The 27,477-nt window shown below is 41.4% G+C and overlaps 1 protein-coding gene across 1 annotated transcript; it reads right to left on the bottom strand.

The window, feature by feature from the left end:
- Positions 1–386: 386 nt before the first annotated feature.
- Positions 387–5,257, bottom strand: LOC103183748 (substance-P receptor-like). Its single transcript, XM_007901393.2, has 4 exons — positions 4,949–5,257; positions 2,756–2,929; positions 1,192–1,419; positions 387–656 (listed from the first exon to the last, which is right to left on the bottom strand). The coding sequence occupies exons 1-4, from the start codon at positions 5,255–5,257 to the stop codon at positions 387–389; spliced, it is 981 nt and encodes a 326-aa protein (XP_007899584.2).
- Positions 5,258–27,477: the final 22,220 nt, after the last annotated feature.

The raw sequence follows: 27,477 nt of genomic DNA, 5'->3' as shown, positions 1-27,477 counted from the left end.
AATGCTTCCTCCCTCTTTCCCTGCTTTTTCTACCTTGACCAGAATCCATTCTTTCCCTGACTGTCTCTTGGTCTTTCCAAGCGCTCACCTCGCAAGCGAGAGACCTGGGTTCGATTCCCGGGCAGAGAGAAACCTTAGGCAAGTTTCCCTACTCCACACGTCTCTGTTTACCTAACAGTAAGTAGGAACCTGCTTGTTAGTCGATTAATTTGGTCACTCAATCTATGACTTTGTGAGACACTGCTGTGCGCAAATGTTTGCTGCGTTTCGCCCACAGTCGACTACGCTTTACAGTACATTCTATGAAGCGCTTTGAGACATCTCGTCGATGTGATAAGACGCTATATCAAATGCGAGGAATATTAGATATTATTTGCTGATCATTACTATTTCACACTGCGCACAGCCATTGGTTGTAAAGGGAAACGTGGAAATTTTCGACTCACTCGGAAATTGTCGTTGTAGAATCCGTAAATAAGTGGGTTCCAGAAGCTGTGTGACATGGCCAGGTAGTGAGAGAAGAAGTACAGGGCTGTGATATCCATGGGGTCATTCGGCAACACATCTGGGTTGAATTCGTACGTAACACTGAAGATGTGAAACGGTAGCCAGCAAAGCGCGAAGACAGCCACAATGATAAACAGCATTTTAATAACCTGAAAGGGGAATCATAGGATTATACAGCACAGAAGGAGGCCATCCGGCCCATCGTATCCGTGCCGGTTCTTTGGAAAGAGCTATCCAAATTGGTCCCACTGCCCCGCTGTCTCCCCATAGCCCTGCAAATTTGTCCTCCCCAAATATCGCTCTACTTCTCTCTCGAAAGTTGTTATCGAATCGGCTTCCGCCACCGTTTCGGGCAGTGCGTCCCAGATCCGAACAACTCGGGGACTTATCGCAAATTGTCGGAAACGGATCACGTCGCAATGTCGATTCAAATTATCGGGGGTTAAACTAATCAGTCTCCTCCCTCAGGGAAGCCACGGGATGCGTGGATGGATGTGGCAAATGGAACCACAGTGTCTAGCAAATTGACCGAATTAACAGAAAACTTATCAGCGGCAGGGCAGTGGAGAAGACTTTACCATTAAAGCACCATTGGTTTACTGAACTGAGAAAGCTAAGCTAAGAAATAAGGCACATTGAACATAATGTTTCACTTGGTCTGAATTGTAAAAATTCTGCCTCTACCTTTCGCTTTGACTTGTCCTGTTGAGCTTCTCTGTTTTTGTCCACGTTGCCTGGTGGCTTTCGACCCCACAACTTCATGCCCACGTTCCAATACGTAATGGTCAGGATCAATAAGGGTAATACATAAGTAACAAGCAATAGGAAGAGAGTGTAGACTTCATGGTAGGTACTGTTAGGCCAACCAATCTCCAAGCAGATCACCTCAGCCTCGCTGTCCACAGGTTTTGTCTGGCTCACAAAACAGAATGAATTTTGAAAAACTCACTTCCACAATATTTCGTAGCAAAAGCATTTGAATCCGTGCAAAGGTTTGAATTATTCACTTCTCTTAATTTTTTAAAAAATGTTCTGTTCACCGAGTGTGAGTGAATCTTTCGAATGTTCACTTTGGAACAACGTAAGGACATAACCTGTCGTAAGCAGGCGTTAAAAAAAATCTGTTACACTTAGTAAAAAGAACAGAATAATTCACCAAGTTATTTTTAGTGGATAATTTCCAAGTCTTTCAATGACCATTTGGTCATTACAGTGAAACAACGCAGGGGTGCAATTGAGATTCTTCAACACTCAGACCTCACTAACAAGGAAAACAACTCAATGATGTCTTGGTCGATGCCTCTATTGTTAATTAATCTCTGTTCCTTAATCGCGCTCTGTCCATACAGACCCTCAGGTAAATCATGTCTCGTAGGACAATAGATGAGGCAAACTGGATGTGGGCAACTCTTAGAGACAGTCAAGGCATTGAGTTAGGCATTGACACGAACAATATACATTTTTTCACTCAGCCGTCACCTTCTCATTGACACCTCACGTTCATTTCACCACACACAGGCCTGGAATCAACTTGACTGCTATTGAATTACTTCCAAGCCGTGAAGCTAACAAGAATCACTGCACAACAAGTTCCCAATCACTGCACAACAAGTTCCGACTTCTAAAGAGAAGATCATTAGAGTGGAATCCTGCAGCCATGATATCCATTTGTATTAGGAGGTGGCAGATGGTGCAGCGTGACTTGGATTCTAGCTTCGCAGTGATTTATGCAATATCACAGAATCTAATGTACACACTGCAAAGACTAACACTCCAAGAATGTGCCAAGCCTTATGTTTTTAGAAACTTCCAAGGTTGTTCAGCTTTGAGAGGATCATCTAAACTCAAATTGTTTGGGGAAGATTCCAGTTGTTTGGGTACCAGTGGGTGCAGGTTCAAGAGCTGTCTTACACCAGCAATCTATAGTCCATCAAAGTCAAATGGAAGATTAATCCGTATTACTTTTTGGCCTCGTTAGTGGGACTTTGATGACTATATTTAAAAATATGAGAAATATGTGGCTCACAAAGTTTCTTGTGTCTGCACTTATGTGGAGTATAAACACCAGCATGGACGAGTTGGGCTGAATGGCCTGTTTCTGTGCTGCACAATCTGTAAATCTATGATGGTTCTGGGCACAGTCGACTGGGACACCACTGCAGAATCCATACACCCAAAACATTTGTTTCACAAAACCATTTGAAACAGTTAAGTGATTGAGATGAGCCTTCTCCACAGTCACACTCACCCTTGTTACTACTAACTGCGCAGATGCAATGCCACATGATATCATCCAAATGACAGCAATTAAGATCTTGCTGTGCGATCGACCCATCCGAGACTTCAAGGGATGACAAACGGCATAGTATCGGTCAACGCCGATAGTCATTAGGGTGTATATACTCACAGACACCGACAGGATCTAGGAATAAAACGTAAAAGGTTAAAAATAACTCAATTAAATCAAGAGCTGCAGCTGGAAAAAAAGTTTTGCAATTAATTCTGGCAGAGAAATGATAGAATATGTAAGCAATTGTCGTACCCAGTGACGCAAAGTATGTTTTATACAGAAATGTGTCGAGGGTTATTATAATCTAATGCCGAACAGTGTCTAAACCGTTGAGCTCTCGTAGAAGTAAAAATGGATGGGAGTGATATCTGGCAAATTCATGTTCACCCTTTGACAACTGAATCCCATAACTATTGCCTTCTCCTCCCAATACTCTCAGGCAACCATTAGACTCTATTTTATGAACACTCCATGTGGTTCCTAAAACCCTGGCAATGGAATTAAAAATGAGGAAAACAGAGCTGTCCACACAATTAACTGCATTATGTCATCTGTACAATGGCAATGACATTCAGGTCTGACGTGAACTCCAATCAATTGCCAACATTGTTACTTTAACAAGACAAAAATTAACTCACAATATATCTTTGTTTCAGCCAGAATTGGCCAACCTCAGCTTGATTGAAACTTGGAACTAATGGTGGAACTTTTAACTCATTTTTGTTGTGGTCGGGCCTTCATCCCACAGTCCCTTCGCCTCACTGCCTCCCTTGCCTCCTTTAAGGCAAGTTTCAAGACCCTCCTTTTAGACTGTGCCTCCGGTCACCCTCCTACCTCTACCCTCACGCCCTCCACCCCTCCTGATCCAAACCCAACAGCTCGGATCCAAATCCCTGACTGTCCAGCACCTTGGGACGTCCTCCTGAAATGAAAGGCGCCGTGTAAATGAAATTTGGTGGTGTTGTTTTTCTGGTCGAAAGAAATTGTCGTTTGTGATACTTTGGGCGACTGGTGAGAGGCGGTTTCCTTCCATTCCTATATTGATACCAGCCTAGATAACGGAGATGGAGTGGATTATAGTTATACTGGGGGTAGGGAGGTAACTGGTAAATTTTATTCAAGTCTTGTAATCAACTGTTTCCTCACAGAGATGCATTTCCTATTCCTTCTCTATAAGTTGGCTCAGTGTTTGGTTCGGCCCAATTGACTGAAGAGCCTCCTTCAAGAAGCTGAAGATTTTTTTTTCGTTTAAATTCTCCTGTCAGTATCAGTGTCAGTGTAAATCCCTCTCAGTGTCTCTCGCTCCTTGAGGAAAGGAAGTTCATTTTTATTCATCAAGTCTGATCACTGGTCCTTAAGTCAGTTACATATTTATACTGACTACATCCCACCCAGTTTAAGATTTCTAAGGTACGGAGTTACATACAATTAGATTTAAAACAAACACCCAAAGTCTAATAGCTCTTGAGTGCAGTCGCCAGACAATCTAGATGAGTTTTTCTGTTGCTGCAAATTTCAATTTCAAAGTGATTGTGGAGAGGAAATGGATCAACCAAGTAAGTGGATATTAAGTCAGCATCATATTCAACCATTTCTCCAGGTTCTAGTTTTGGAAATGCGTGGGCTGATCCAGAGGAAAAAAAACAAAATCTTTTAAGAACAAATAAGAAATAAAGTAAGGAAGAAATAGGTGACAATGTAAGTATAAAGTGCTCTCAGTGTGCTTATTGTACTATTGATCATTACAAATCTCCTCTAACTTTAATGACCGTTTCTTAGAAGGAAGAATGACTGAAGTTGTCAGTTCGGGGAACCTGGAACGGTTATTACTGTGAAACGTGGCAACCAATTGTGCACAGCAGTGTCCCACAAACACTCGTGGAATGAAGTGACCAGTTTATATTATTATTATTTTTTTTTTGAAGGAACTGACACTGACTGAGCCTTGGTGTGCTTGCCACCATGGGAATGGTTTCACAGCTGTGTCAGTCTGAGTCTTGCTCATTGTGCACTTCGCTAACTCATATGGGTTTTGCTTTATTTTCATTCCCTAACCCACGGATTCTGAACTGGTGCCCTGTGTGAGAGCGGCTAATTCACAGTCCAGGAGTTATTTCGCAGACCGGAGGGAGCCAAAAAAAAACCACTTACTTGTGCGAAACGAACCAAAGGACAGAGGAATTCACCAAAGAGCCACTTCTGAAGGAGAGCCTCTGTGAAAGTCAGAGGAATACAGAAAATGGCCATAGTCAAGTCAGCCACAGCCAGGTTGATGAGAAAGTCGGTGATGTCCGTTCTGGTTCTGCAGCCCAAGGTCAGAACCCAAATGACCAGCACGTTCCCACTCAAGGAGAGGACGGTAGCCATAGCATACATAATGATGATGACATAGTGAGCAGCGGCTGGGATGATTAAGTGGGTCTCGTTTCGGGTGGCCTGTGAGATGTTGAAGAGCTCCATTTGGTGCTGGTGAAATCGACTTGTTTGCTTTATCAGAGCATCCCCCCAACGCCTCGTACAAACAAGCAGGTTTCTCTTTACCTTTTTTCTGTGCCTCTTCTTCTGTAATGACAGGTGGTCAGCTAATTCTCAGCTTGCCTGCGGAAATTTAAATTTAAAGCCAATTGACTCACAAAGCAATGAAAGCAACGGATGCATCCGTTACCTTCGAAGAAAAAAACACGGCAACACGCTCAGAGTGTGAGAATAAGAACTGATCATGTGCCTCACCTCTTCACAGCGCGTTTACAATTTGATCTGTTCTGGTCTCCACTGAATTTCCTCTTTACATCTAAGCTATCCACATCTCTCAGCGATACGACTCCACAGCCTGTGTCCTTTCCTGCACCAGACTCTGCGAGCTCATCGCCCAAATGATTTCTCAGCTCCACTGGCTTCCCTATATCCCAGCAAAACAACTTTATTATATTTTTCCTTAGCTTTAAATACCTCCATGGCCTTGCCCACCAATCATCTCCTCCTCCCTCAAGCACTCTCTCTGTTTATTCAACTGCTGTATGCCTCTTGCTCACTCCACCCCACTTTACCCTCATCTTCTGGAACCCTTTTCTCAAATCCCTCCACCTCGTCCCCTCCCTTTTGACTTTCAAAACCATTCTAAAAGCCTATCTCTATATATGTGGCAGTAAGTAGGATCACTTTTCCGGGGGTAATAATCCCTTTAATAAAAAATGAAATAAAAATTATAATAATTTGGTCGCTCAATCCACGACTGTTTGTGGGGACGTTGCTGTGCGCAATTGGCCGCTGCGTTTCGCCCACAAAATATGCAGTCAATTCACTTTACAGTATATTCTGTGAAGGGCTTTGAGACGTCTCGAAGAAGTGATAAGGCGCTGTATCAAATGCAAGGGTTATTATTATTATATCTCATTGACTGCGCTTTCAGCCTCCTCTTCCCTACCCCATGGCTCCCTCATATCTTGGGTTCCAGGTCAGTCTTTGTAAAGAACTCTGAGACATTCTCCCTCGATGAAAGGTGCGATATAATTGCAAATCGTTGTTGCTGCTACATTCTGTAATGTACCCCGTGCAAGGAAGGAATTTGGCTGCCTTAAAAGGTTTTACTCTTGCAACGTACAACTATCAAAGTTTCAAGACGGAGATGTCAATGCAGAATGTAGTTCATTGACAAGTCACACTGCCGAGATTGGCACCAGAGATGGAATCCAGCATCAGTTAAATACAGCTATTACTAATCAAACTTTTTAACAAGTGTAATTTATGAAGCATGATTATATCTAAACGTTACGTTCCGAATTAGTGTTGCTCATTTCTATCACACTAATTATACAGCGGAAAAAACAAGTTTAATAATGTGAATAAATTTAAATCTGTTCCCCTTTCCAAACGGTGACCTGAAATAACATGTCACCCGCCTTAAATTGCATTGAGACTAAATGAGATTTGCTTCAGTTCTCTGCTGCACTGATCAAATAAAACCAAATCTACGGAGGGTGAAATGTCCTTTTCCTACAGTTAATCAGTCTGGCTTTTCTGTTGAGACATGTTGAGCGACTCATTCTTCAAAAAAAACCCTGCATTGTGCAGCTCTGCTTGTAACTGCATGCGCTGGGCTAAAATGCAACGGGTTTATAATCAAACAAGAACATCTAATGGCAAAAACCAACAATTTGCTGTGATGATTGGTGTTACAGCTTTTAACTGTTTGCATTCATCAGGGACCTGCAACTATTTCATGGCACAGTTTGTAGAGAGAAATGCGAGGAAGAGGGGATAATATAGTTCGTATTTTTTTGAGAGGCAAAGAGTTAGGTTTAGTAGAAAGGGAAATTTGAAAGAATTGTGTAAGGAATATTAATATTTCAAACACTTTGAGATCTTATCCGACACGAAAGATGCATAAATGTGCGATTTGTCATGGTCGGATGCTAATCTTGTGCTGTTATTAACCTTTTTTCTTTAGTTAATTAGATGTTACAGGAGTTTTATGGTCAGCCGGGTGTCTGACAAATGCGGAAACCCATCACCGTGATTAAGAGTATCCAAACCAAGCTTGCCATCGAGAGCACTAGCTTTCCTGCTGCTTATCCAGCTAGGACCACCCTAACCCATTAGTGCTTTGACTTGCGAGGCAAGCGGGCTGAACACTACACTATGGGAATCCACAAGGAGGGTAGACATGAATTGATCATTAGATATTTACGTTAGCAAGTCCATGTTCGAGCTCTCCCTGAGTGGATCCCATGCACCAAAACCTCCTGATGAGCTGTACAGCGAAGAGCATAGCTCAGCAACAATATCTACATTGCAACTTGATCTTGAGTCTCTGCTCGTAGTTAGTAAGAACATAGAGGAGCGCAAGAACAAAGTGCCTTACATCCTTGAATCTATAGTGAGAAGCCAATCATCCAGGACACAGTGGCTGAAAAACAGAGGAAAAAATGGGGATAAATGATCATTCTTCTTATTAAAAAAAAATTTTTTTCTCTTCCCTGAACGTCCAGTGGCGATCGTCAGCTCAGATGGGGTTAACGTTTACCGTAGATGGGATCAAACAATTGCGTGAACAAGTTTCCTGCATTTATATAGACTCCATTATCATTATGTTCTATGTACCTGTTTGCTGGTAAAATGCGGCTTTTAAATTGCATTGGAAAAAGGAGTTAGCCATTAAAGGCTGTGCAAAAACAGAGAATGAACTGAATGATCTACAGCTGGATTTATTGTTTCTTAGAAAGTCTGCAGCTCGCACAACAAAGCACACATTGTGACTAACCCTGCAAAGAGTGTGGATCAATAACGCTGTTATTTTTAATGACTTAAAGTGTCGAATTAGGGAGGAAATTCACTTTTTGTTTGCTTTTCGTGAGAAGTGGGTTTGGTGTTTAAAGATGGAACCATCCAGAACGTGTCACAGTTTTAGCATATGTTTTGTTTCTCCCTCCCTCCTTCGCACCCCCCACCCCCCCCCCCCCCCCCGCCCCCCGCCTTGAGTTCCACACAAGCACTGTGCTATTCTGGATTCATTTCATAGAATCATAGAATCTAACAGGACAGAAGGAGGCCATTCGGCCCAAGTATGCCCGTGGAAGAGCTGCCCAATCAGTCCCGCTCCCGCGCTCTTTCTCAATATCCTTGCAATTTTTTCCTTTTCAGGTACCTATCCAATTCCCCTTTCAAAGCTGTTATCGAATCTGTTTCCCCCACCCTTTCAGGCAGTGCGTTCCAGACCATAAGAACTCTCTTTGCAAAAAGAAATTCTCATTTCCCTTCTGGTTCTTTCGACAATTATCTTGAGTCCATGTCCCCTGGCTACCGACCCACCCGCCAGTGGAAACAGTTTCTCCCAATCTATCCTATCAAAACCCCTCATCATTTTGAACACCTCAATTAAATTTCCCCTTAAGCTTCTCGGCTCTAAGGAGAAGGATTCTACAATCCCAGAACAATTTATAATAATAATTATGTTAAAATTCGTGCATTTGATATCGTGCCTTTCGGGAGGAAGCCTCAAAGCACTTCACAGGATACACTGTAAAATGTAATGACTGAGTATCTTGTCGGCGAACGCAGCAGCTAATTTGTGCTCATCAACTTCGCACAAACAGCTACAAAGTGAATGGCCAAAGGAGAGGGAGATAAAGGTGGGTGAGTTGTTGGCCAGGACAAGGGGAGAAACTTTCTTCTCTGTTCGAATAGTGCCATAGGATCTTTAACGTCCACCTAAATTTTGCCTTTTTTTAATCTTTCAATGTGGACAAGTTTCATGCAGAGCGTTGAGTATAAAACTGCATTCTCAATAGTGATTTCAATGGAGGACTCAGTGTCGGGAAGTACATTTTTATTCAGATCCAATAGAAAATCATCATGTTTTTAATAGCACCATACGACAAAATGGCTCAAATTGCCTCACGCAATGGGAGTTCATTTGAATGGTCATTGGTCTTTAGGAGTTTAGTAGAACAAAACAGGAGGAGGCCATTCAGCCCATCAAACCTACATCACCAGTTTATTAGATCTCGGCAGAACTTCTAATACACATACTTATAATAATAATAATCCTTCCAGTTGATATAGCGCCTTATCACGTCTTTGAGACGTCTCAAAACGCTTCACACGATACACTGTAAAGTGAATTGACTGTATATTTTAGAGGCAAATGCAGCAATCAATTGCTTTTTATTATTTTTTTATTACTTTCGCCATACCTCTTTATACCTTTAATACGTTTGACCTGTTAACTGTACACACCCCGACCACGGCTCAGAGTCAAGCTCCGACACTGTTAAGCGCTCAGAATCACTGCCCTTCGTGGAGGGTGCTATATAAGTATAAGTTGTTGTTGTTGTTGTTGTACACAGTCTAAGGAAGGAGCAATGCAAATGGTTGCAGTCTTTCTTATATTCTTAAATACACAACCGCATGAAGATTGAAAGAAACCACACTAGACCCAGTTAAGCTACGAGGCTCAGATCAGGAACCCCACAGCAGAGAGGAACTGAACTGATGTTGCGTTTCTCTGTTGTGTTGTAAAGTGGTATTCAGCTGCTACGCCCCGTAAACTTTGGAGCTCTCTCCCTCAATCCCTCTGCCTTGCCCCCTCTTCCCTTTTTTCAAATCACGCCTGAGGACCTTCCTCTTCGACTTTGTGCTTCCTCCCGGCGTGGCTCAGTGCCACTGTTAAGTCTCCGAGACTCGATCCAGCGTGAAGAGAGTTATATGAATGCGAGTTGATGTTGTTATTGTTGTTGTATTTCACCGAAAACTTTCAAACAACAGAGAGGTAGTGAGCTGAACTGAGGGGTTCCTCAATTCTGATGCGGGTTCAATGCACTGAACAGTTTTATACCTGGAATTGCGAGCTCTCAGCCTGATAAATTGTAAATCAACCTCAAAGCAATTTCTGTACTGCAACAGACCAGAGACAAAGGAATACCATACAACAGGATTGCTGTGAATGGATCAGTCAGCCCAAATTGCTGAAAGCAGGCTTAAGGAATAGAACGGGGAACCGATAAACAGTGCACACCATCATAAAGGTTCATTCCTTAGAGGTGACTTAAGATGGAAGAGAAGGGCATGTGAAGATCTTTTATCAGAGTTATTGAATATGTGTCCAAATGATTGGAAACCCTAAATTACACAAGATGGAGCAAACCTCACGATGGCAGGACTTTCGGAGGACTAATGCTGCCCACGTAACAGCCCTGATGCACATTGATTTTTGTTTTCTTCGGTTTGAATGCCAGGCTTCTCCTGCCTTAAATGTTTCCGTGTACAATGGCCTCAAAGGCTGCCTGGGGTGTGATACAGCCACATCCATTAGTCCGCATCACCAGTCAATGGCACTGAGTTTATTCAGAGCTTCACTTTATCAGGCTTGGGTCCGAGGTGCGCAGGTGATTGCAGTGAACGGAACTGATGAAGTTATAAAGCCACAGAGTCTGCTTACTACCCGTGAAGAACTTCTGCATCTCACCACACTCTCTCTGCTTAAAGTTTTGTCTCCTAACTTTTTCATGTCGCATTTTACACCCCTCTGTATTAATTTACTGAAAATTCAGGCTCCATTCGTTCACGCAAGTTAAACAGAAGGGCCTTTTATGATTTCAGGGGTGATATCCGACTTATGAAAAAGTCTTTGTAAATGTATTTCCAGCATCTGCAGGATTTTACCTTTTGTAAAAGTCTTGTTTGATTGACCGGGAGAGAGAGGACATGGCCTGGCTGCGGTTAAACTGTAAATCGGCAACTGATTTTCATAGAATCACAGAATCTTACAGCACAGAAGGAGATCATTTGGCCTGGTGTGGCTGTGACAGCTCCGTGATAGAGCTATCCAATTAGTCCCACTACCCCGCTCTTACCCTATCTTACCCTCCAGATTTTTCTTTTTCAAACACCTTTTTAATTCCCTTTTGAAAGCTATTATCAAATCTGCTTCCACCATCGTTTCAGGCAGAGTATTCCAGAACGTAACAACTCTAGATTTAAAAAATTCTCCTCGGGTGGTCTCCCCTCTGGTTCTTTTGCCTTAAATTATCTTAAAGTTTACAAGTAACTCGTGCACATCTCTCACACACAAGTTCTCACCTCTGCCACTTACTATCACTCACGTCATGCTTTTTTGTCCATAATTACTATATTTTTAAATTGTTCTTCCTCTTTTGTTCTTTGTTCCTTTCTGTCCTTTTTCTTTCTCCTTTGTTCTCTTTTTATCTCTCCCCTCCAAACCTTTCAGGGTAATAGCAGATTATTTTCTCTCCGCCACATTCATTACTCACAAAGACATGCCTTGAATGGCTCACTGTTTTGTTAACTCATTTCTCTCTTTGCCTCTGCCGGCAGAAATCTATTTCCAAAGTGGATGTTTTCCACTTTCCTCAGCACAGTCGCTGAACAGCTTTGCAGAGATCTCTCTGGGTTACATGATTGTGTTCGACAAAAACAACTGTTACTGCCTTTAAGTTACACGGAAATTTCAGTTGGGGGTGGTGGGGAACTAATGTTTTTTAGATTTCTCCCAAAATGAAAACCTTTCCATTCATTAATGACCATCTCGGTAGTGAACAAACAGTTGTAGGTTAATGCCCTGTTGGCTACATCTGCTGCATTGAACATTAATCCTGCTGCAGACAGTAATAACACCAACACTGGTACCTCAAAAAAGAGATTGTTCCGCAGGTGGCTCAATACTAAGCAGCTGAGATGGAATCAATCTTCCGTTGAGGAAGTCCTGCAGCTCAGTGGTTAGAGCACTCGCTTTGCAAGTGAGAGACCTGAGTTCAATTCCAGGCAGAGGGCGAAACTTTGGGCAAGTTTCCTTACTCCACACAGAGCCTAATAATAATCCCTCCAAAACCAAAACAATAATAAATTGGTCATTTTCAATCCACGACTGTTTGTGGGACATTGCTGTGCGCAATTGGCTGCCGCGTTCGCCCACAAATATACAGTCAATTCACTTTACAGTATATTCTGTGAAGCGCTTTGGGATGTCTAGAAGACGTGAAAAGTGCTATATCAAATGCAAGGATTATTATTATTATTATCCTGTGAAGCGCTTTGAGACGTCTCTAAGACATGATAAGAATCCTAGAATCATAGAATTATACAGCACAGAAGGAGGCCATTCAGCCCATCATGTCTGTGCCGGGACTTTGGAAGACCAAATTAATCCCACTCTGTTGCTCTCTCCCCATAGCCCTGCAAATTTGTCCTCCCCAAGGTGCTATATCAAATGCAAGGATCATTATATTATGAGATCAGTGGTACGCCAGTGAGAGAATCACGATTGCAAAGTACTGTCTGTGGAAAGGGGTTGCGGGTGGGTCAGCATTACTCAGCTGGTAGCAGTCTTGTCTCTGAGTCAGAAGGTTATGGATTTAAAGCCCACATCAGAGCTTTGATCTCAAATCCTCTGGCTGATACCCCAACGCAATGGTGTCGTGCTCTCCCACCGTCAGGCGCTCCGGGACGCTAACCTGTGTAAATGCAAGTTGTTGTTGCTGTTGGGTTCTGCATTGTCAGAGACGTCACTGTGTGGATAAAATGTTCTGCCTGTTCAGGTGTACGTTAAAAAATCCTATGGGACTATTCACCAAGGAAAGGGAGTTTCTCTTGGTTTCCTGGCCAACCATCCACCCGGATAAAAAAAAAATATTCATTCACTTTTTAGCTGTTTGTGGGAAGGACATTGGTGTTGTGCATAAATTAGCTCCTTTCTTCGCCTACTAATACACAGTTTCTACTGTACTATAAAATTTTTTTATATTGTGTGTTTTATTTTGTACATTGTATATTTTAAGGGCATCACTTTCCCTGCACAGCCATCCTGAAGCAAAATTGCACAACCTCTACTTGACACATCTCGAAGAAGTAATAAGGCACTATATCAAAAGTATTATTATTATTATAAAAGTGCCAAAATCTTGTTTTTATTGAATTGAAAAGATTGATTTTGGGTTCTCTTAAGAGCTGCAGATAGGTTTGTTTATTTGTTTTTCAATCTTTGAACAAGGAACCATTGAAAATCCAAATGTAATACTGTACCTTTGAGTCTCTACATATACACTTGCTAATTTTCCAGAGATAATGGGAAATGAGCAATTATCAGGCAAAAATTATATCAGAATGATATTCCCACCATGTAGAGTTGAGGAGCAAATCTGATCCAACTCTCTAAAACGCTGAAAGGCAGAGATAATTTGGAGTTTTAACTGTGAGCACGGAAGTAAAGGACACGAATATAAAATTAATGAGCCTCAAGTGAGAATAGGGAATAGAAGATTTTTTTTACACCCATAGAATGGTGCATTTGTGGAACAGCCTCCCTGATGTGCTGTTCAATACCTCAAAAAGATCGCTATAAATATCTAGTTAGAAACTTGATTGAAGATTATAGGGATGAATAATTCAATGCCATTGATTCCTGTGGTGATGGGACCAGGGATATGTCATTTGTGGAGGGCAGACAGTCAGGGTTGAATCCAACAACAATAACACAATTTGCATCACACCTTTCACTATGTCAGGACGCCTCAAAGCACTTTCTTTCCATTCCTGACTGGGAGCCCAAGTCGGGGTTGGGGGAGCTGACAAGAGTGGAAAGGTGTGTGGAGGAAGGTGAGTCAGAGAGGTAGGGTTAAGTATCATTCACGTGAATGTGGAAGTGGACCCCATACTTGTAGATATCACCAATCAGGATAAGGATGGAGACATGGGATGGGGAGATATTCTAGGATCGTTTGTCCTTATTACCTTGATACACAGAGTACTTTTAGGACATTAAGTAAATTAGAAAGAGTTCATGATAGGGTTTATATCACAGCTTCAAGCTGCTTTTTAAACAAGTTCAGCATCCTTGCCTCAACCACTCTTTCCTCCAGTTTGCTCCAGTTGTTAATTACTCTCTGGGTAGAGAAATACTTCCTGGTATATGTCCTGAAATTTCCCTTTGCAACTCTAAATAATTACCCTCATTTACTGCTCTCTTTCTCTGAGCAAAGTAAGTTGTAATATTGTATTTCACTGGATTTCATTGAAGGTCTGGGAGAAATGTAACCAAGTTTTATTCTGGAAGGTAACTGTAATTACTCATCACCTTCAGGAAATTAAATGAATGGATTAGAATCAGCAATGAGGCAAATTGTTCAGGTTCTGTTGAGATTATTGGCTAAATGGATCAAATGGGATTGTATCATTTCATTCACCCTTAATGAGTTGAGATCAGATGTAATTAAATCAAATATAAAGACAATATATTCTTTACATGTTAAAAGTTTGTGGTAGACTGTGTGTACATTAATTGCCCAGCCCATGTATAACTGATTACAACAGCTGTATATTAACGATTTTGTCTTCACACAATCTTTTTCGTGCTTGCAATGGTTTTCCTGAACACTGGGTCCATTCCTTTCATGTTAGTGCTATTAAAGCATTATAATCACACAAAGCACATCACTTCAATCATAAAAAGAAATATCAGGGAATTACAGAAAAGACCTGAGCTAATAAGTCAAGCACTCAGGGAACTGAATGGTTCCCTTTGAAGAATCCCTTACGTAATTCTAATAACAATCGTTGCATTTGATACAGCGCCTTATTACATCTTCGGGACGTCACAAAGCGCTTCATAGAATATACTGTAAAGTGAATTGACTGTAGATTATTTTGTGTGGGCGAAATGTGGCAGCCAATTGCGCGCAGCACCACAACTTGTAGAAACTTTTAGGATTTTTGATCTCAGAACATTCAAGCAAGGGCAAGATTTCTGGTCAAGTCTTTCCAACAGGAAAATAGTTTCAGCTCAGTAATTAATATGACTGTTAATTAATATGAGCGCTAATTAATTAATGACCCATTCTGAGAGAATTCACATTTCTTTTGAAATCTCACCAGGAAAAGTTTGTGAATTTATCACATGAGAATAATAATAATGATCCTTGCATTTGATACAGTGCTTATCATGTTGTTGAGATGTCTCAAAGCGCTTCGCGGAATACAGTAAACCTCACATAAGTCCTATGTTTCCATGACTGCGCCAAATTTATTTAATCTAGGATCGTGATAGCAAGTTTCCATTCCAACAATCTGGACTGTATTAAATCCTAGACTACATATTAAATGGTTCATGTGCTATCCAGCCCTCCTCTAACCCGGTCCCATCTCCCAGGCATTTTCTGTGGCATCTTCTGTCATTTGTTTGGCTCTGGAAGGGTAAGATGCTACATTTCTTCCCTTGTCAATCTTTTCACCTCATCTAATGTAAAATAGATCATATGATAGATCACCTAACCACTACCCAATGGAAATCATGAGATCCCATAGTGTAGTGGTTAGGGCGCTCGTCTCGCAAACGAGAGGACCCAGGTTCAGTCTCCACTTAATTCCCAATAGACACAGACACACAGCTCCATTCAATATGAAATCAGCGCTGGAAAATTGTCATTTTACCTTCAAAGGGGCATTGATGCAATGCAGAGCAATCGGAGAACAATGTCTAAGGCGATATCTGGAGCTCCAAGTTCTGAAGGTACTCGAGGGCTGAATTTATCTTCACTGGGATTGAGAGGAGCTATGGTCTATCTGTCTTTATTTGAAGACCTTCAGCAGAGCAGGTAACGTAGATGCAAGCGAGTATTCATGTGGGAGAGGGAGCAGAGAGCCAGAGGGTATTGAATGCAACAGCCTCAAGGTAAGACTGGAGATTAAAAGTAACATTTTCCCATAGAGTTCTGAGGGATATGTTGATTTACATCTGGGTAAAGATCATGGGATTAAAGCCTTTTGGTTATCCTTTGCCGTTGTCAGTAATGTCACTCTCTGCTGGTGGCTGTGTTTAAATTGCTCAGTCTTGGATTTACAAGTCTTGGCATTCTGCCACACAGAACAACAGCCAACAGTCTACTAATAAGCACATACAACTAGCATTGCTGGACATCTTAATCTGCAATTACCTCTGTCTTTTCGAATCACCACGTGTGCTTTGCTTTATTGTGATTGATCGAGCATGATGTTTTGTGCTCTCATGAGAGCCTTGCAAATTAAAGCAGAAGCCTGTGCGGCACATTGCTCCAAAGTGCCAACTCCTTTCATAGGGTTTATTAAGCCCTGACTTTCACTGCGGGGAGGTGCCCAATGTAAATATCCCCACGGTAAAGTAATTTAAAAACCTCGCCCCTGTCTGCTCTCTGGAACAAAGCTGTCGCGATGGTGTTTGAATGTCTCACACACCCTATTGACGCAGATTTGTTGCTCGAATGTGCTAGACCACATTTGTGGAATTAATTAATAAATAATAATCCTTGCATTTGATTTTATATTGGTGGGATGGACATCTCAAAACACTTCACAGGATACATTGTAAAGTGTGACTGGGTGCTTTGCAGGCAAACCCGGCAGGCAATCTGCACACAGCGATGTTCCACAACAAGCTACAAGGTGAATGATTGATTTTATTTGGGGGGTGGGGGGGTTATTATTGGCCAGAACATTAGGGGAAACTGCCTTCACTTTTTGAACCGGTGCCATGGGATCTTTAACATCCATCTGAACAGGTAGATGGGACCTCGGTCTAATCATTCGATGGACAGCGCCACTGACAATGCAGCACACGCCCAGCACTACACTGGAATGTCAGCCAAGACTGGAGCTGTTTAAGCTCCCGATGTGGGGCTTGAACCCATAGCCATCTGACTCAGACAGAGGTGGGAGTGCTACCGACTGAGCCAGACTGTAGTTGGTTATTTAAATAATTTATATTCTTTCCTCTTCTGCATTAATAATTCCTTACTTCACTGGGAGAATCTGCATGATATTTAGGCGTCTTCTTGATTATTTATGTTTTAACTGTACCGTTATTAATATTTTTGCCCGACAATAATCAACAATTACACAATAATTGTCTATAAGGCTAAGTGTGCAAATCTGTTTATTTTGAACGAGCATTTAACTATCGAAAGGCATGCTTATTTCTCTTAACAATTACAATCGACCATACCCCTTCAAACCTTTCAGACAAAGAGCACAATTATTTTGAGTGCAATTTATACATAACATTTTCACATTACTGTGTTAAAAGCTGCAAGAAGATCTAATCAAAGTGTTTGATTGCAGACTGTGCCCTTACATCGGTACACATCATTACTAACCACTCTCTGGTGTACTCACTCAAGCTTCTTTAATTGAAGGACAAATTTGTCTTCCTAGCTATATATGATGACGATCATTTGTTTGTTATTCAGCTGTCTAATTGTAGGTGAGTTGGTTTGTCTGGTAGTTGACGTTAACTCATCACAATGTACTGATGCAATAGCATCGAGTCTGGCAATTCATTTGTTTTCTTCCTTCCACTCATCAAAGTGATTCATATTGGAGTACAATTGTATGGAAGTCTCACATAACAGTTTCTCTGGTTTCTTGCCATATCTGCCAAATAGTTTTTAGTGGGTGACTTGGTTATGAGAGACTTCACAACTCAACCCTGTCTTCTTGTGATGTCCATACATGTGGCCTTTCTAGCAGGGATCAACGCCTAATAATAATAATAATAATAATAATAATAATAATCCTTGCACTTGATATATCGTCGAGCCATCTCAAAGCGCTTCTGTAAAGTGCTGTGTCTGCGTGTATTTTATAGGTGAACACGCCAGTCAGTTTGCATACAGCAATGTCCCACAAACCACGAGCGAGTGACAAATTGTGCTTGGGGTGATTGTTGCCCAAGTTAATGACATGGAGTGGACACTTGCCAGACTGGGCACTCGAGACAATTTCCGTCCCTCTCGACTACCCTAGTTCAGAGCAACAACTAAACCAGACAGTATGAACTGAACCATCTGAGAGCTCATTCAAAGGTTCCATTCGAAAACCCTCGGTTTAAAATTGATACTTTGCAGATAATGACATATTAATGTCAATGATGAAAATCAAGAAGGAAATAAGAATGAATAATCTAACCCCAGTGGCCCATTCCTGATTAGACACATAGTAAGACATGGAATGATATTGCAGTGAGTTCTCCCACGACTGCTTGTGGGACGTTGCTGTGTGCAATTGGTTACCACCGCCTTTCGCCCACAAAATATACAGTCAGTTCACTCTGCGGTATATTTTGTGAATCGTTTTGAGACTTCTCAACGACGCGATAAGGCGCTACATCGAATGCAAGGATTATTATTGTTAAATCAAGTTTTAGAGGAAAGCATTCATTCTGGTGAAATCCAGATATCAGCTGACAAGGCACATTCTAAGTCCTTTAAGATCTTTTACTTTAACCCATGGTGTAACCCACATCACGATTTGTTGTGTTTCTTTGCCCAGATCATCGCTGAATGTTGTACTTCCAGTCACCTGCTGTAAAATATTACGATATTTAACCCTTAATGTGCCAAACAGCATTTTTTCATTCAGCAAAGAAGCCCCGATATGTTAATTTTCACTACGACTGCTTTGCTTGTAAGGATGCACATTGACCCAATTGATGCCATGATGCTATGTATCTGAGAGAGAGAAAAAATTGTTTGACTAGTGTCCCAGATTAGACTTCAATATATAGATTAAGGGTTAAACATGAAGTCCATTTCCTGGAGATGGACAAAAATGAGAGAGACATTTCTTTCCCCTTTTCCCCACTCCCAGGTCTGCCCTTGTACCCAAAAATGCAGATTCTTTATTTAAAAAAAAGTAAACAAATGCGACTTCAATGTACAAACAGTTTCCCCCCATTGTTGAGGGAATCATGATAATTTAAATCACACCAAATTACCACTTGTAAGTAACGGCCACTTGAAAGTTAGAAATTTGATGCACACACACACATTAAAAATATGTGGTTCAAATCAAAAAGGTATCGAACTACCCCTTTGCTCCCATGGTTTTCACGTTTACAATTTCTCTTTCTCCCTATTGAGAAACTTACAGTAACTATCTTTGCCCCCTGTTCACATTGCATCAATCAGATAGACTGCATTCAAATTCAGATATCATTAACTCATCTCTTCCACAACGCTGCTTATCAAATACTAAGTCAAGGAGAAATGATCGAATGATCACAGGATAAGCAGGAGATGACAAACTGAACTTACCTTTACAGTAATTTACATTGCGTTGCTTGCTGGTTCTTTAAAAGCAGAGATGAATTACTGTAATGCTGCTCCAGACCATTTCTTCCGTCCTTATACAGACTCCGACACTTGGTGAGTTGTCACTCAGCGTACACAGTGGCCCCCCTCAGCCAATCGGTCTCCCTAGAACCACCCAGCATTTTCTGACTTTCATCAGGTTGTCCTTTGTTCCATCTTCCCTTCATCCCCCTGATCACCACTGCCTTTTCGGTTTCGTGCCGTCTTTATTATTCTCAGTAATAATAATTCTTACGTTTGATACAGCGTCTTATCACGTCTTCGAGGCGTCCCAAAGCGCTTCACGGGATATACTCTAACGTGAATTGACTGTATGTTTTCTGGGCGAAACGCGGCAGCCAATTGCGCACAGCAGCGTCCCCACAAAGAGTCGCGGATCGAGTGACCAAATTATTATTAATTTTGGGGGGGATAATTCTGCTTTTCATTTCTCATCTAATTTTCTTATCAAGCGCTCTGTTATGCTGCCCTGCACGAGGGGCGCTAAGTAAATGCTTGTCATTGTTGTAATCTTCTATTGTATTCATATTGATGCACTTTTGTGGTGGTACGAGTAACAAATAGAGATCTACAACATTCAATAAGGGTGGACTTGTTCTCTGCATTAATAGGAAAAGCCCCGAGCAAAACATTTTAAATAAAACAGCTTTTATTGTTTCAGTTCAGACTGAATTCCCCCCAAACAATCCATCTCTGATAATAATTAATGCTGAAAACAGCTTAAAACCTGTATTAAGCACAATACCTCATGTGCCATTTAATATGAGGTTCTGTGCATGTACGTATCTGTACTCTGCAGGATTTTGTTTTTTTCTGCGTTTTTGTCTCTGTACGAAGTGAGGAAATTGTACCGGAGGAGTCTAAATTTATTCTACTTATGCAGCATTTCAACGTCCAGTGTTTGCCAAAGTCTTAAATACAGCCATAAATTTGAAGTCAGTTTTCTGGAAGATCTTTTAAGAACGACAAAGTTCAGACTGAATTCAACAATTTGTCAAATCAAATTCTGGACGCTTCAAATCACTGCTGCAATAGATAAATCTAGACCCGGACACAACTTCTCCCACACATGTGTCTGCGCATCTATATGTGCGTGCGTTTTTGTGTGTCTGTGTGTGTGTTTATATACACACTCAATAGCCTTGCAATTGTTAAGCAGCAGTGCTTTCAGCCACTACACCCGAAAGCTCTGGGACTCCATCGCTCAATCCTTCCGCCTCGCCCCCTCCCTCCCCACTTTCAAATCCCACCTAAAGACCTTCCTTTCTGATCGTGCTTACAGTCAGCTCCCCCCTCCCTCTTCCCCCGGCTTGGGGTCAGACTACGCCACTGTCAAGTGCTCTGGGACGCCTCCCTACGTGAAGGCCACTGTATAAGTGCAAGTTGTTGTTGTTGAATTCTTGATTGCGATCCACCAATCCACTAACAACTGTGTTCCGACTTACTGCTTGGTAAATAGGTAAAAGATCTTTTAAGTACTTCAGCCATGTGCCTATCGAGGTGTAACAGTGGAAGGGGAAGGAAGGGAACAGGAGTCGGTCATACGTCTGCCAGAAAAATGATTTAATTGGCTATTATAGTATTGGTTGCTGTTGTATTTGGTCCCCTCCCACTGTTCTATCTGACCTGATGCAAAACCATTTTTAATCAGATGTCATTGGAAGTAGAATTGGGAGATTCAGTCGTTTCTTACTAGGAATAGAATCCAGATTTACGCCATTTGCGATAAACTATGAGTGCAAATATTTTATGAGCGCTGACGACAGAATAATTTCTGGTCATTACCAGCCATTCAAAATCTATCACTGAGGTCACTTTCACTGTGTTTAGATTAAAGAGAAATGTGTGTTAGTTGTTGCTGAACCAAGTGGAATGTGACCTATCTTAGTTCGAATGTGCTTTGGGCTCATATGATTAGATTCCTTCTGCGTGATTTGTTGCGCCTTTTAACTTTGTGTCTGAAATTCCATCAATATTTCCAGCTCTTATCCCAATTGTGCAATTTATATTCTCATTTATAGTACTTCTGTGTGCTGTGCTGGAGATTAGTTTTCAATGTGCCGTACAAGTTAAACAGGAGCATTTGCATTTTATGTGTTTCAGCTTCAATACCTCAAAGCTCACTAAATGTAGGCGTCTGCAGTCAGTACAGAAGATCTGATCCTGATTACTGTACACAGACTGACCCTCAAGACTCCTACAGGATAGAGCGATGCTTCATCCACACTGTGCTAGCATGTTGGGACGTTCTCCCGACGTGAAAGGCGCTATACAAATGTACATTAAACACTGCACTGTCAGAGAACACAGACCTGTAACCCCCTTACCTTGTAGCAAAGGCAACAGTTGGCTTTTTGTACTCACAAAGCCCAGCCTGACACTCTATTACAAGGGTAAATGTGCGTTGCATTGTTGGAGGCGCCGTCCTTTGGATGAGACGTTAACCAGAGGATAAAAACAGACGTCGCTGGGAACACTCACCAGGTCAGGCAGCATCTATGGAGAGAGGAAAGTGAGTTAACGTTTCAACTGGTTCTGACGAAAGGTCATCGACCTGAAACATCAACTCACTTTCCTCTCTCCATAGATACTGTCTGACTTGTTGAGAGTTCACAGTGACTTCTGTCTCTATTTGAGATTTCCAGGATCTATAATATTTTGCCTTTTGATTTTTCATTAACCTGAGGAACTGTCTCCCTGCTCAGGTGAACGCTAACGATCCCATGGAACTATTCCAAAAGAGAAATAAGTTTCTTCTGATGCCTGACCAACAATCTCCTTAATAAAATCCACCTTGCTGGCTGTTTGTGGGACATTGCTGTGTGCAAGTTGGCTGCTACGTTTGCCAACAAAAAAATAATCACCACTCTTTACAGTAAATCCTGCTGCTGTGAAAGGCTCCATAACATCAAATGCAAAAATTGTTATTATTATTATTCAGACAGATGTGCATCTATCGTGCCAGAAAATGTACCCCAAATGCATCAAAGTTTTCTCTTATAAAAATGTACTTGGAACCCCTTCAAAGTGAACCCTTCAGAGTATTTTGGTGAAAGAAGATAAGAGTCTTTGATAACCTTAGTTGCAGGATTCAAAGCTTCAGTCATGAACTAAATGTAATCTCATAAATTTTGTTGCAGAATAGACAAAGAAAATGAATTCTAGATCACTATCTGATTTGGTTCGGGCTGTAAGGTTCAATTCACTTTCTGTTCTTTTTTGTTCATTTTCTTTTCAGGTCCAGGGAGAGGTCAGAAACTAACATTTAAATAATTACCATATTATTAAAATGTTAATAATTAATGGAGTCCTGTACCTTAATGGTTGGACTACTCGCCTCACAAGTGAGAGGACCTGAGTTTGATTCCCAGGCAGGGAACGTTGGTCAGGTTTTCTTACTCCACGAGCCTGTTTACCCAGCAATACGTAGGAATCCGGTTGTTAGTCAATTGACGGATCACATTTCTGGGGGTAATAATCCCTTCAAAAAATAATAAGAATAAGAATAAGTTGGTCACTCAATTTGGCCACGACTGTTTGTGGCAATTCGCTGCCACGTTTCGTCCACAAAATATACAGTCAATTCATTTTACAGTATATTCTGTGAAGTGCTTTCAGACGTCTCGTAGATGCGATAAGGCACTAAATCAAATGCAACGATTATTATTATTAAATGTAATAATATAATAATGGGTGTTTAATAAAATTAAACCATAATTGTTGGTAGTGACATGTCAGTGAAGCTGGCAGCTTGGCTTTGAAGAGACATAAATGAATGGATATGATGACACTGCGATAAAATTTTCTACACTTAAAGAAACGTGCTCTGCATTCTAAATTAGTTCTGAGGTGAAATTTGGCGCAAGCATTCTTGAAGGTAAACTTTAAGAATACTTGCACCTAATGTAATAGCCATAAATAACCAGTTAACGCGGTATGATTACAGTTTTGACTGCATTACCACATTTTTAAACGCCCCAAAAAGCTCAGAGCGTTTAATAAGAATCAATGCTTCATTAGGTCGAAATGTCTCAACGCTTTTCTATAAAGAATAGTATTTTGCAGGTGAAGAGGCAGTCAATTTGCGCACAGCATTGTCCACAAACAAGCCATGAAGTGAGTCACCATTTTTCAGAACAGAACTGTTGATTTGTCTTTTGGACATAGCTACAGGGGTTAACTGAATGCAATTTCTGCTGAATGAGGAAACAAAATAAAAAGATGGATTGAATTGAGGTCTATCTGCCACAACAGAGGCAACGGGTGGAGCTGAATCTGGCGTCTTTATTTTGATTCTTCAGTCAGATTGAAAGTTGTTTTCTTGACTGTATTGTCACAGATTTATTTATTATTAATGGCCTCCTGCTGCTGATGCTATTACCTGATTTGTTTTTAAAGCGCTGAATTTGTTTGTTACCATTTTAGCACCGCACGACTGCAACTGACATTCATTATCACAGGCAAATGTCATTATCACAGTTCCCACTGTGATTCATTGAGTTTTGTAATGAGCATCCGGTCACCCAGTATTACTCAATGGACTTTGTGTGAAAGAGGATATTAGGAAGAGTTCCTGTGCTCCAATCAATTTCCAGTTAATACTTGGAATATTTTCTCTGATACAGAGTTTCAGGTAATATTTTAGCTTCAGTTTTCAACCAATTTTCCCCCGTCCCCACAATACAGTACATTGTGACAAGTGTAGTTTTGGAAGGAGCAGCAGGAAACCCTTTCTCCTTTAATGAAGGCATTCTGTAACTCAGTGGTTAGAGCTCTCGCCTCGCAAACGAGAGGACCTGTGTTTGATTCCCGGACAAAAACTCTGGGCAAAATTTACCCTGTTGTTAGTCGATTGGCGGATTGCTTTTCCGGGAATAATAATCCCTTCCAAAAAAACACATTTTAAAAAATAATTATTTGGTCACTCATTCTCAATTTGGGGGACACTGCTGTGTGCAATTGGCTGCTGCGTCTCACCCATAAAATATACAGTCAATTCACTTTACAGTATATTCTGTGAAGGGCTTGGAGATGTCTCAATGACGTGATAAGGCGCTGTATGAAAGGATTATTATATTATAAGTTATCCTTCCAGGCCTGGGCTTCCATCCATTGAGAGGTGAGAGTACTGAACCTTTGCAGAAAAGATGTAACTGTTTTCTTTTTCATGTGGGATCTAGGAGTCCTGGCTGCGGAATCGCTGTCTAGAGATTAAAGATGGTGAACTCTTAAACAAGATTAATGACTGCTGTCAGGCGAGGAGGAAGAATCTGTTCGAAAATCTGTTCAATGCATGATTAAATTATTAAAAAAAAGGTTTGAGAGAACTTAATATTCCGTGTGCTGAGCTGTGCATTAAAGGCACACTATATTGCAATAGTGCAGATTACTGATGTATGAAACGGTTTTCTGCGCTTGTAGGGATGGATTTGGCTAGAGGTTAGAGTAAGAGTAAGGTTCTTGAAACTAAAGAGCAATGATTTATTGCTGCTGTAAGTAATATTCCATTGGCCTCGACGTGATGGAACTCACAAAGTGGCATTGTGGGGGTGATTTTCACTGAGGTCAAGCCACGCTTCACATACCCCAGGCAGAGCCTGAGCCCCTGGTTTGAAACACTCTTCCTCTATCCCCCCGCCTTGCTCCCCCCTCCATCACCATCTTCAGGTCGTGCCTGAAGACCTTCCTATTCGACCGTGCCTACGGTCGCCCCCCCTTCCCGCTCCCCCCGGCTCGCCCACCCCCCTCCCCCACCCCCCGCCAAGCGCTCTGGAACGCTAACCTGTGTGAGGGGCACTGTGTAAATGCAAGTTGTTGTTGTTGGCTCGGGCCTGTACATGTTGCTTGTCAGACAATGAAAATGGTTCACGGGCCAGATGCAAAATATTGCCAGTGGGACCACCCTGACATACTCAACACCAAAGCTGAGTTTGTCAGGTCTGATGCCCAGGGTAGCAAGAGAGAAGGTAAAAGAGCATCTCTCTATGTGTTTAGTTTTTGGGGCTGATTACTGAACAACAGGAAATCAGTCACGAGGCAGCATTGTGAACCTTCCACACACTCATCACTTGGGTAAAACTATTAAGTGGTGCGAGGGAGGTACAATTGCCGGCCTCTGGAAATCCCTGCCAGCAAACTGTCTGAATTTTTAATATAATGGGCAAAATGTTTGTGGCGTGGTGATAAGTAATTTACACCTGCGGTAAGTCAGACTCCACCGACACACCAGTCCTGGCTTTGAAGACTCGAGGGGATGTTCATCTCGAAATCCAATTTGTGAGAAAATGTAAACTTTCCCCATTGCGGATGTTTGATTATGTTTTGAAAAGAGACTAACTCAGTTTAGTATTCAGTGCGCGAGATCTGATTATGTTTCCAGAGCAGTAAAACACACACACACATACACACACAGAACAAATATCAGAATGAACAAGTTCTGTCCACCAGCAATATGACCTGATAATTTACTGCTGATATCAACCCACCAGAGTTTCTAATTCATGGCTTTATCTTTTAGGATAACCTTTGCGATAACTTGTCTCTTGTTATTTTTTTTAATGCGTGTCACCCTAACCAGTTCTGTATTATTGCCTGTCTAGCCAAGAGAGGAAATCTTGAAATAATTTGTGTCTACAAACACAGGCTCAGATACATTAGCATCAGGTATAACACAGGCTGCCTGTCCCTCTGTATTCTCCGGTAAACCGATGTCTGAGACGACACAAACATAAGTCACTGGTGTATAATTATTCTCCCCTCAACCAGAGGTAAACATCACTAAAGGAATCACCTCCCTCACTGCGTGTGCGTGCGTGATAACTGGCCAGATTAAGTACTGTAGTTTAATGGTTAGAGCACTCGCCTCGCAAGTGAGAGGACTTGCATTCGATTCCCAGGCAGGGTGAATGTCGGGCAAGTTGCCTTACTCCACACCCCTCTGTTTACCTAGCGGAAAGTAGGTTAGTCAATTGGCGGTTCCCGTTTCCGGGGGTAACTATCCCTTCAAAAGAAATATATAAATGAATAAATAATTTGATCACTCGATGCACGAATGTTTGTGGAACACTGCTGTCCACAATTGGCTTCTGCCTTTCGCTCACAAAATGTACCAACAAATCACTTTACAGTATATTCTCAGAAATGCTTTGAGACTTCTCGAAGACGTTATAACTCGCTATATCAAATGCAAGGATTATTAGGATTATTATTACATTAAAAGTTCTGGTTTAATTTATGTGGCATTTATTAAAGCTAACAAAGTTACACTTAGAAACTTGTAAAGCGTCTAAAATTAAATATTCCTCCTTATCGTGTCATTACTCCTTTACTTTCTATCTCTGATATCCTTTACGAATCCTTTGTGAGTTTTCAGTGCCTATTGGAAACTTCACTTTGACAGGAACGTGATCATGGTGAGTGTATGGAAAATAGATGATGTAAACGTGAGCAAGATATTAGATTTAGACGATGAGAGCGGAACTAGAAGGCATAGATTTAAAGCCTCAATATAGGGTACAGAATAATCCTAATCCTTGCATTTGATATAGCGCCTTATCACATCTTCGAGATATCTCAAAGCGTTTCACAGAATATACTGTAAAACTAATTGACTTTATATTTTGTGGACGCACAAAGAGTCGTGGATTGAGTGACCAAATTATTATTATTATTATTTTTTTAAGGGATTATTACCCCTGGAAAGGTGATCCGCCAATCGACTAACAACCGGGTTCCTACTTACTGTTAGGTAAACAGAGGTGTGTGGAGTAAGGAAACTTGCTCAACATTTCGTCCCACCAGGGAATTGAACCCAAGTCCTCTCGCTTGTGAGGTGAGTGCTCTAACCATTGAGCTACAGGAGAAGGTTACTGTATTCCTGGACCGGAGAGGAATGAAAATATTGATTTTTTTTTACAATCCAAACAGAAAAGATTATTGGAAGAAAGCAGAGGATAATGAAATGTGTCCCCTTTTTCCATGACGTGTCCAACAATTTCAAGTCTCAGTTCAGTTCAATTGCACGAAGGACTTCCTGCGATTGCACAAGTT

The sequence above is a fragment of the Callorhinchus milii genome, unplaced genomic scaffold, assembly GCF_018977255.1.
Source record: "Callorhinchus milii isolate IMCB2004 unplaced genomic scaffold, IMCB_Cmil_1.0 Scaffold13, whole genome shotgun sequence".
Classification (NCBI taxonomy): Eukaryota; Metazoa; Chordata; class Chondrichthyes; order Chimaeriformes; family Callorhinchidae; genus Callorhinchus; species Callorhinchus milii.
The sequence above is the reverse complement of the archived record's forward strand: the minus strand, read 5'-3'. Positions and strand labels throughout refer to the sequence as shown.